The sequence below is a fragment of the Ischnura elegans genome, chromosome 2 (genome assembly GCF_921293095.1).
Source record: "Ischnura elegans chromosome 2, ioIscEleg1.1, whole genome shotgun sequence".
Lineage (NCBI taxonomy): Eukaryota > Metazoa > Arthropoda > Insecta > Odonata > Coenagrionidae > Ischnura > Ischnura elegans.
Genome location: NC_060247.1, coordinates 49,281,465 through 49,292,639, shown reverse-complemented (window position 1 = coordinate 49,292,639; position 11,175 = coordinate 49,281,465). Strand labels below are relative to the sequence as shown.

Genomic DNA, 11,175 nt, shown 5'->3' with positions numbered 1-11,175 from the left:
TTTTTCGGGAAGGACTCAAATAGTTTTGCTGGTAGATCGTTCCAGTCCCATATGATGGTGCCATATGAGTAAAAGTTTTCATAGACGAAAAAAAACCTTCATTATCTGTCGGGAGAGAATTTATCAGAAAAACTGAAAAACTTCGACTGAAATATTTTCGGCCAGCGTGACATTGGGTCGCCGACGATTCTTCCTCCATTCATGCGAGCTCGTAACCGCGTCTGCGGAATGCCCGTCACTTTACCCAGCACGATAACTTAAGGTGTCGATGGGCCGTGTGAGGGGTAAAGGAATTTCCCGGAGAGGGAAGGACATTTTTTTGTGAAAGGGACTCGGGACGCGACAGGTAAGGTGAGCTTAAGTAGTGGCGGTTAAAATGTCACATGAGTTCAAGCGGGGGGAGAGAAATTGCGTGAGGCAATTTGAGGACGTTCGCAAAGTGGTCTGGGTTTTATGGGTTGGGGATGGGGGAGGGAGGTGAGGGCGGCCTTGCGTTGAGGGAGAGCGGTCTGAGTGAAGGGGTGAGGATGGTCAGGTCTTGTAGCGACCCTCCTCTCGTGCCTAGCGGTGGATCAGAGGAGTTGAGGTGTCATTTGGCGCCCTGGCGCCAAGCCGCTTTCCGAGAAAGGGTAGTTAAGTGCTTGGCTTTGAGCTACGAGTCGACGGAAAGGTGACTCTATTTCGCTGATTTTTTTTAAGGTGTCTGTCATGACTTCCCCGGTAGGTCGGCTTTATCAGAAATGAGGTGTTCTCAGATCTACTGTCTAAATGGCCTGTTGAAATCGACGTAACTCTCCCATTTAAAGGCTGCTATCTGCTCAGAATGTTCACCTTGGATGTCCTTAGCTGAAGTATCCGTATTTATTTTCCTCTTCCGGCCTAAGTTCAATGAACTCAAATATAGTCCACCATTTTCGGCGAATAGAAATAAGACGATATCTAATCGACATGAAATTGGGGGCGAAAGTCAACTCTTTCTTAGCCATTTTTTGTTATCGGGCCAAGGAAGTTTGTGATCAGCTGTCATGAACAATGATCTTCACTATAATAACTTGGAAGTGGGTAAAACGTGAGGAAATTGACGCGAATGACCAGAATAAACCACATAGCGAGAAAAATGATTGAGAAATTTTAACTTGTTGAGAAAAGAAAGGAAAATTTTAATACAATGTTATGGATGTAGAATGGGTTCAAAAATTTTCGTTTGAGAGGATCCTTAAAAATTTAGGTAGTAAGTAGATGAGTGCAATCCAAGCGTCATCGGTGGTAAGAAATCGAAAGATAGACGAGGGTTTTATTGAAAATAAACTGTTAGAAGGTTAATATTTTCCTGACGGAGATTTAAAATGGAAAATTCCCATTACGAAAAGCTCTGCATCATTTTATATTCCTACTGCTCAATGATTCATAGGTCTTGCAAAGCTGTCTGTTCTAGTGGAAATCAAGGAAGTTGATTATGTCGGGAATGTGATGGAGTAACTGGGGAAATGGCATTTCTAGATAACTCAGTGACCCATTTCTGCTATAAAATTTAACTTAAGATTTTTCCTCTTCGTCTTCCGTTTAGGTGTATCGTCGATATTTGATCATTTTATTCCTAACATATCATTCAAAAGGTACTGTCAGAAATGTTAAAACGCATTCCATTATCGTGATTTTACTTAATTTTTTAAGATATATATTTCAGTGCACACCACAATTTTACTGTTACATATAAAAGTGAACATTTACTATAATATGCTCTATGAAACTGTGGAAAATTTCTAATATAGTTTTACAATGTGTGGAAAAGTCTGGGAAAATCGTCTGGATATTTGAGTGCCACTCTGCCTATAATTAATTTATGATCCTTATTATTACTAACGTTGGTTACCACTTCCTAAAATTCCTACGTCTTTCAATTTATAGAAATAGTTATGAAGGAAAATTACTCTCTTGTGGTAATGGGTAATAATTGGTCACAACGTTTCAACGGCTGAGTCGATGGCAGTCGTTGAAACTTTGGAAGAAATTACCCTATACTACACCCGGTGGGAAACCCGGGAAATTTTCCATCAAAATATGCGCCGGGAAAACTAAAATTTTATGTAGCTATAATAGTAAAAGCCATAATTTGAGGACGTAAGAAGCCAAGGGGTACAATTTGATTTTTTCTCAACAGATTCAGGTAAAGTTAATTGTAAGAAGAAATACACAAAAATTGGTTGCCTAGGGATATATGTACATAATACCCCGCAAGCCGCCTAACAGGCGTGTGGCAGTGGGTGTTAGGACACCAGCCGTTTAAAGATAAAAAAAATGAAGAGCTCTAACGAAGTTGGGACTAGCGTTTCTTAAAGTCCTTTATGGTTCCGGGGAAAAACTAATTCCCATATTTATCCGTTCGGTAAAACATCTCTCTTAATTTGTCGCTTCTATCGGACCTGGAAATATTGTGTGGCTCTAATATTATGTTCTCTGTGTCGCTCTTAAAGATATTCATTCTCAATTGTTCAAGCAATGTAAGCCTAGTGCGCAGCCTCCGAGCCCACAGCGGCTACCAGCCTAATTCGCTTAACACCTGGATAACGCTGTCTGTACGGCCGTAGCCGTTTTTGACGAAACGCGCAGCCTTCCTTTGTATTTTATTCAGTTCGCGGATTAAGTCTTTCTGCACCCGATCCCATATGCTCGCTGCATATTCAAGGTGCGGTCGGACGAGTGCGTAATAGCACCTTTCTTTTACTTTCTCATCCGAAAATCTTCCCAGAATACGCTTGACGAATCCTAATTTCTTCAGGGCGGTGCCGCAAATATTCCTTATGTGTTCCCCACGTGTGGTTCGAGGTTATCTTAACTCCCAGGAACTTCACTTCGTCTGCCGCCTTTATGTTAAAACCATTCACTGCATAAACATGGTTGTAGTTGAACGAATTCCGCAAGAAATGTACCGTCATGAATTTGCTCACAATCAGTTTTAGTTCGAGTCCCCACCCTTGGCTCCACAAATGAACGTTGTCTAAGTCCGCATTTCGCATTGATTTCTTGGTTATTGAGCGTGTGCAGCGTAACTTTCTTTATCTTCAAGTTCCTTCAATTTATTACATAACGTAACGGGCTTTCTGTACACGTTGTATAGTTTTCTCTGTTTTCTAAGCTCCTTCGGACATCGTTGTTGTACTAGCGTGGTTCCTTATTATCACATTTCAGTTTTTGCGGAATATGTTCGTTGATTCATTCGCGCAGAATTTCTTAGAAGTGTTTCCATGTTACATCTATGCTTTTGTCCTATGATGTAGCTACGAATTTTTTGTAGGAGTCATTAAGCATCTCGCCAAATTCAGTGAAGTTGCATTTATCAAATGAGTAAATATTGCGTTTCGGTTTTACGGCTGACACTACATCAATTTTTAACGTTGCAAAGATTATTCTGTGATCGCTTGTACCGTCAATAATATCGACTTGTTTTATCAAATTAGGATGGCTTACTGCCAAAAGGTCTAATACCTTATTTCTTCTCGTAGGCTTGTCAACTACTTGGGCGAGAGAGTGCTTTGCAAGTAAAATCTCGCTGATTTCTCTATTCCTTGAATTCGATTTTACAGTGTAAGTATCCCAGTTTATGGATGGAAGATTAAAATCTCCCCCGATTACTGTAAGACTTTTACTGTCTCTCTGAGTAAATGCGGATATTTGATTTTCCAGTCGGTAGATAATATCGACTTCGGAGTTCGGAGGTCTATAAAAAAAGCAAATATGAATACTCCTTTTGTTTCGTTGTTTAATTGTACACCATACGCTTTCTGTTTCGTTGTCAATTATTTCGTGGGCGGCGCTGTGTAAATGTGATTTAACTGTTATAAAAACTTCGCCACCTGTTCTATTGCGTCGATCGCATCTGTAAATTTTATATTGTGGAGGAAAAACTTCGCTGTCGCTTATCTTCCGTAAGTTACGAGTTAGATTTAAATTATTAAGTTACGAGTTAGAGTTAGATAGAGAGTTAAGATACGAGTGAGTCTCAGTTATGTGCTGACTTTGAGAAGGAAATCAAATGCGCTATAAAAAATATCTAATTCATCTCGTTTGTAGAAGCCACGGGGCACAAGTTGATTTTTTTTCTCAACAGAGTCAGGTCAAGTTAATTTTTAAAAGAAATACACAAAAATTGGTTGTCAAGGAATACGAGTGAGTCTCACTTCATTGCTGACATCGAGAGGAAAATAAAATACGCCATATCAAATACCTAATTCAAATAGTTTGTTTTCAATACCTAATTTCTGTACTTAGCAGTGTAGAAAAAAAGAAATCACTTGTACCCCTTGGCTTTCAAACTACTCATATATATTGCAGCAAGATACAGCATTCTTGACAATTTATGAGACGGCATTTACATGCCCTGCGTTGCATTGCCTCCTTGAAGCCTTGCAAAGAGAGCATCGCGCCCCATTCAGCCTTTTCTTCCTTCCTGGTTTTGCTGAGACCACGACCGCGTAATTAGCGTCCTAGGCCCGTTGCTCGACGCCGCCGCTTCCGTAGGAGAAAACACGTCTCAGTCCTCCTCAGGATCACTCCTCACGAAGATTCGATCACACGGATAGGAAAAAGGTGGAAGCGGTCATCGAATAAGGTAAGAGTTGCCCATCCATTATGGTACAAAATTAATCAAAGAATATGAAATTAATTGGGGCATGTGACGATTAATTTTTCATACTAATTAGTCCTTGTGTGGCTTGAGAGCGTATTCTGGTGTATACTTCAAGAGGTAAATTTACTTTTTCAAGCTATTCAACTGAATAAACAATCAGAAATTCCACGAAAATGTTATCATTTTTCAACAAACGTCATCTTAACTTAGTATTTCAATCATTTATAGTGAGGGCTTGACTAGATCGAACTAAAGTCTGGAACGAGAAATAGGTATTGTTACTAAGAGAATTTTCATCCCAATCCGATATTCCGCTATCCATTCGCCTATTGACCTACGCGAGACTTGAAATTTTCCAGACGACGCGCACCATGGGGTTGATGGAAGGTTTCAAGTCTCAAAGTAGCAATGGTTCTCACTATTAGTATTAAAATCAGTGTAAATATCGAAGTACTGCATTAAAAAATCTGATTATCCATCGAACTGCGATAGTTATTTTTCCTGAAAAAAATCTTTTGCGGGAAAGATTCGGCTGTCCTATGCCAATGGTGGGAAGGTTTCCCTAGGTCAGGAAGACAACCCTTACTTCCGGTACTTCCTTAAGCGCAAGTGTTTTATTGTTCAGGGTCGTATTAGTTAACTGCCGATGAACTCGAGGAAAACCTCATCCTCCCATCTTATCGGTTGAGAATGTATTGCTTGCTTTACCTAACGGTATGGGTATTTTGATTCACTTTGCGTCGTTCTCACTTGTGTTTTCTCGTATGTGCGGGAAATCGTTCAGACGCAGTGTTTCATGGCCGCAGTCAACACGACGATTTAGCTGTCACGACGCTCATTCGTCGCTAAATATTTTGAACACCCCTCTATGCTAATTTTCCTAGTGGTACCTATTTACCATCGCCCATATTTTTCCTAATAATTGCTAATGTTTACTTTCTAAGTTGGTTAGCTCATTTATGAAAAATAAAAGAAATGATTTGCATTTTATTATACCCTGGTCCAGTGTTACTCTAAAAATATTGCATATTAGCCATTAGAAAATAGTCATTCCGAAACGGGTGACCTACGGTTTATAAGCTTTTAGGGTATAATGAAGGATATTGCATGTTTAAATATGAACCATGCTAAGTGGTTTTACTTGGAGTGTATGATGTTAAAAGAAAAAGTAAAAATAAAGATGGCCATTATCGCTAAATTTATTTTTAATGTGTAGTGTAGTTTCAGCTTTCAGAATCCACTTTATTGCAATTCTGAAGCAATTGCTTAGATTGGCGCATCTATTGTTCTGTGCGCCTTTATCAATGCTTATTTTGTTTCAATGTGAAAATAGAAATCCTTTTAAATATTCTGTCAATGTTGATACAAAGATAATGACAATTTTTTTTTCTTTTTAGTGCGAACCATTAAAAAAAATAACTTATGATGAGGACTTTTTTCATTTACGCTTATAGTTGACTAATATTACTTAAATCTATTGTTTTTTAAAGTTACAATATACAAAATATCTCAGCAATCAGTTTCGATTTCAAGTTAGGCCTTTAAATTGTGTTCACGTGTCATTGAACCTATTTATATTCATTCGTATTCCAGAAGGTTCACCGCAATGGCCACGATAAATTTGACGGAAATTGCCATTGCTTTTCAATAGAAAAAATCATTAAGATTTTATTTACTTTGAGGTATTATATTATGTTATTACTAATTTTTGTGAGTGCATAAATAGTAATTCGAGACTTTTACATGCTTCAATAATAGGCGCCTATTTTTGGATTCTAGTCACATTCTTTTATGAAGAGTTATGTGCAGTTGACATAATATGGTTAGCTGTTTTCTTGGTATTGTAGACACTATTTATTCTTACATGGAGAAATGGGAAAATAATGGCCTTGGTGCCTATTTTTAGAAGCTCAGCTATATTGCATGAGCCTTTTTTTCTCTCCTCTTCTCTGCGGGGCTCGTCCATATTATCTTCGGAAAAAAAATAAGTAATTATTAGTCATCAAAACATCCTTTAGAGATGCATGCAAGCCTCATGAATAGCATACTGGGGTCCGTCTTGTCCTCCTTGAAGGGCGGTTTTCACTTTGGATTAGCGAAAAAAGTCTGCTGGGGAAAGTTTGGCGCTGTAGGAAGGCTGGGGGATAGTCATAATGCCGATTCAATATTTTTTGCCAGTTGCTCCGTAACTACGAACCCTGGATGCTATCAAAGCGGCTTTCACGCATGCTCTGAAGGATGCGCCGGTTTTTCATATCCAAGGAGAGTACGGAGCGTGGAAAATTCGTAGGCAGAAAGGTTTATGCTAAATGAGCACACTTTGGAGGCTACTTGAGTTTTTTCTCTAATAAATTTATTTAAATGAAATAATTCCCATTGTTTGTTATGCACCCTGCCTATGGCTAGTAATTTGAGACAATGCTTGCGTTGAAGTAAAAAAGCGGTTATAACACCCACGTTTGGATTCCGCTGACATTCCTTTTAAAGTAGAAAGAATTGTGTACATCTTTTTCCGTCTGCATTGTCTTGAATTTCTGGTGCAACTCTGCACCCCGAAGCATGTCCACATAGTTCTTTCTAATGAAAATGAAGTTTATTTAGTATCATTATTTAAAAAGCATAAACTGTACAGTGTGTAACTGATGACTTCATGCTTAACTGTGTGAAACCGTTCCAATATGGAAAATAAAGGAATTTAATTTTTTAGGTTCACTAAAATATTTTGGAAAAGCACGATCCAGGTTTCATAACATAATTAAATCGACAGTTAATTACCACCATTTACATAGTCATGTCGTTACCACCTGACGATTTAAGTATATTATGTAATCCGGTCGGTGAATTTTAAAATTTATTAGTGAAATTATCAAAGCGTAGGTATTCTTTCATTGTCTATGTTCAGTGTGTACTCACAAAATATTGTTAGAAGTAAAGAAAAAATGTATACCTGTTTCGGCATTCTCACTCAGATGGGTTTCTTTCATTCTCTCAGATTTCCGGCATGTTTCACCCTTGCCTCTTTCCAGCATCCCTTCCCCGCTCCCTCCTCCTCTTCCTCGCGTCCACTTCCAGCGTGCTGCTCGCCTTCGCTGCAGCTTCCGCCAACGACGACACCAAGGAGACGTCCCGACAGAATCCCATCGCCCTCGGATACTACAACCTCATCATCACCGAGTACTCGTACAAATTTTGGGCCGCCTTCATGATAGCCACCCTCGCCATGCTCCTCTACTCATGCTTGGCCGCAGTTTGGGTGGCACACGTGAGTGAGAAAGGGTTGGAGTCTTTAGTCTCACCCTTGTAGTAAGGGTTTTTATTTTGCGATAGTGCGAACAAATACTTCTTGTACATTCTATTTTTAAAATGCATAACCCTTATAGACGATATATTTATCGAGGTTTGAATTTCCAATTAAGAGTGCTAAGAAAATGTATAGTTAAAGATTTATATTTTTATTCGACAATTTTTTCATTTACTTGAGGCAACATAAGTCTAATTTCCTTGAAAATAACGTTATTTGACTTCGATTACTGTGTTTATTTGCTATTACATCAAAAGTTAGTCCGGTGACTAGACCAAATTCTGTTTTTATCATGATTCTTAACGTTTCACGAACGTAATATCAGTTTTTGTCCAAGCGAATTTACGTGTTCTAGCATTAACTATCCTTTCTCTTGTGCTTAGAAAAGTATTACCTTAAGGACGCTCAGAAATATGCTTATTTTTAAATTCAATTTCCAGAGTATATAGCGCGTAAGGCCTATTTTCTGTGGCCGCCAGTCCACGAGCTATTTTTTTTAGAGAATTTTAAAATATTTTCATAAAAATGACATGTACTGTTTTTTGGGCCAACCTCCTTTAGGGGGATTCACATATACTGCTCTCGGACTCCTATTTATCACCTAACCTCTATGCTATTGCCACCATTCTATTCTTCAGTCCAGCTCAGTAGCCCATATTGATTTACCTCTCTCAACTTCAACTATACTCTTTTCCTTCCTTATCCGTGTATTTTCCCCTTTCTTAGGCTTTCATCATTCCCTTTTCTCTATGCGACCTATTCATCCGCTCCCTCTGTCTCTTCTTTGTTTTAGTTAACAGTTTTGACTCCACTAACATCATATCAAGCTCCTTATAATATTCCTTATTTTCATTATTAATGAGTCCGTACTGCTAGCCATAATTATTCTGTGCTATATTCACATGCATCAGTGCCTTCTCTGCATAAATTCATCAGCCTTTTAATCTCCGTTCAATAATGCAGCAATTTTTATATTTAGGTAGAGATGCACAAGTTCTACCTCAATCAAACCGTCTCCAATGTTCTTGGTTATTGATTCAAGCCAAGGGATATAATCCTTTAACGATGAAATGTTTATTATTGCATCGTAATTACAGAAAAAAAATTTCCCAAATTAGGAGGGATATATTCTTAACACAGAAATCTAAGAGGCGATTGTTGATTTTATAGGATATTCTTATATAACGGAGTAGTACTAATGACATTTGGTGTTCACGGCGTGAAACTTGGTGACTTTAACAAATTTTCCTTAATATTATAACATTTTCTTTATCTCTTGGGCTACTAAGTAGCAAAATGTCCCCACGCTGCGCTACGTTTATTCCGTGTGCTCGCCTTCGGTGTGTGTGCATTCCAAATTTTAGTGTTGTGATAGAGCTTTTCTGTAAAAATTACATTTTATGGCTGGTACGATCCGTGGCAGGATATTGCTAGAGGTATTCTCGTTTGAGAACAAATATGGGATAAATTTAATGGATGAATTTTCGCTTTCTTTCTTTTTGTTGATGCTTTTTATCCAGCTGCTAAAAAATCGCCATAGCGTTCATTAATTGACATAATTGTAACAATATTTTTTAAAACTTCGTATTGAAATTGTATGTTTATGCAATGAACACGTCTTAATCCATATCCATGGATTGGTGTGCACGCTGAAACTTCTCATTTACCTCGTACTGAATCGTGATTTCGAATTAGTTGATCATTGTGAACCACTATATTTGCTTCGGTATTTTGATATATCATTTTATATTTTAAAATGTATTGCTATATGTTACATGAATTGTCTTCAGTTTTATTTTTGTAAAAAAATTAATTTAAAAAGTTTATTTATTCAAAGGGAGGCATTTAAATTGTTTATTAGTGCCTTCCAGACGGCGAGAGAATGATTAAATTTTAGGACATGCCTGGGAACTTACCGTTCTTGCAGGTATGGTAGCCTTAATGGGAGTGATTAGTGTAGTTGGCTGATCATGAGGCCTTTCTCCTATTTTCGAAGACGGTGTATTTGCCGCCTCCCATCTCGTACGACGAGTACGATTACCTGGCCAAGCGGTCCGCCTCCGAGGAGGAAGACGAGGACCATATCGACCCCTCGCCGGGAGGGTGGCCCGCCAACCCACCGCCTTCGCCTTCCACCGCCAGGAGAATCCTCAGGGCCATCTCACAGCCGCCGCTGCCCTCCTGACCAACGGATTCCTCGCGAAAGAGTGTTTTGTGATGTGCACGTTTTTGTCTTGAAACATTGTTCCTTGAGACGACCGCCATACGTCGCTTTTAAGGAGTGATCGCCATAGTGGTGATATCGGGGTTGTATCTTTTTTAATCGCAGGATTGAAAAAAATCGTGTCGACTCCAAATGGGACCCAAGGCCGAGCGTTGAGGCGTGGGGGTTCAAAATTCCCCATTCCCCCACCCCGAAATGTTTTGAGCAAACGGTCTTTTGCGCAAACCCTTCCACTGAACCCCTACGAAATGTACCCAAATCTCCAAATGACTCCCCACACCCTCCGTAGTTGTTTCTGGCCAACGCCTCTGGGTCTCCCAATTCACAAAGAAATATGAATTTTTCGTTCAATTGGAAATGAATAGTCATATATATATTTGATCGCTTTCCAATGAGAACGCAGTATTGTTTTCTAATTAAGCTTTTTTATATTTTTTGTCTAATAAAGTTTTGCTGTGGAAGTATTGGCCATGATGACCTTATAGAATCTACTGGTTGTAAAATTAGTGATTCGTTTCATAAACCTAGTAAAGCAAAAAACAACAATTTTCAAATTTATGAGTGGCTTTGTGAAGTTATATTTTCAATTCTTCATTCATTACGAAAATACTTGAGGGTGTTTCAATCAATGTCGCATTCACTAGTGCTACGTTTTGTCATCGATGCCTATTTTAGAAATGAGATGCAATAGTGCCGTTCACTGTTAATTTAAACTATAGTATTTTCCTTGATGAAAAATGCTTTCGTATTATATAAACCTGAGGCGGGTCTAAGGAGGGGGAACTACTTGCCACCCTTCCCCCGTAATACGAGCTGGAAAATGTTCTATAAAATCTTACCCCTTCGGTATCGTGGAATTTTTGTGAAAATAATATTTTCAACCCCTCGAGGCTTGGTCCTGGGTCCACCGTTGGTGTTCGACATAAACTCATAAAGCGTTCCGAGGCTGAAAAAAATGCTTATATACTCCTAATTTGGGATAGTTATTTATTTTATCATTCATATCAAATGTAATAACTGTGT

General features: G+C 38.6%; 1 protein-coding gene across 1 annotated transcript; it reads left to right on the top strand.

Annotated features, from left to right (window-relative positions):
- Positions 1 to 7,628: 7,628 nt before the first annotated feature.
- LOC124174224 lies at positions 7,629 to 10,506 on the top strand. Its single transcript, XM_046553319.1, has 2 exons — positions 7,629 to 7,889; positions 9,925 to 10,506. Exons 1-2 carry the CDS (start codon positions 7,629 to 7,631, stop codon positions 10,111 to 10,113), a joined length of 450 nt encoding a protein of 149 aa, XP_046409275.1. The 3' UTR covers positions 10,114 to 10,506.
- The last annotated feature ends 669 nt before the right edge of the window (positions 10,507 to 11,175 follow it).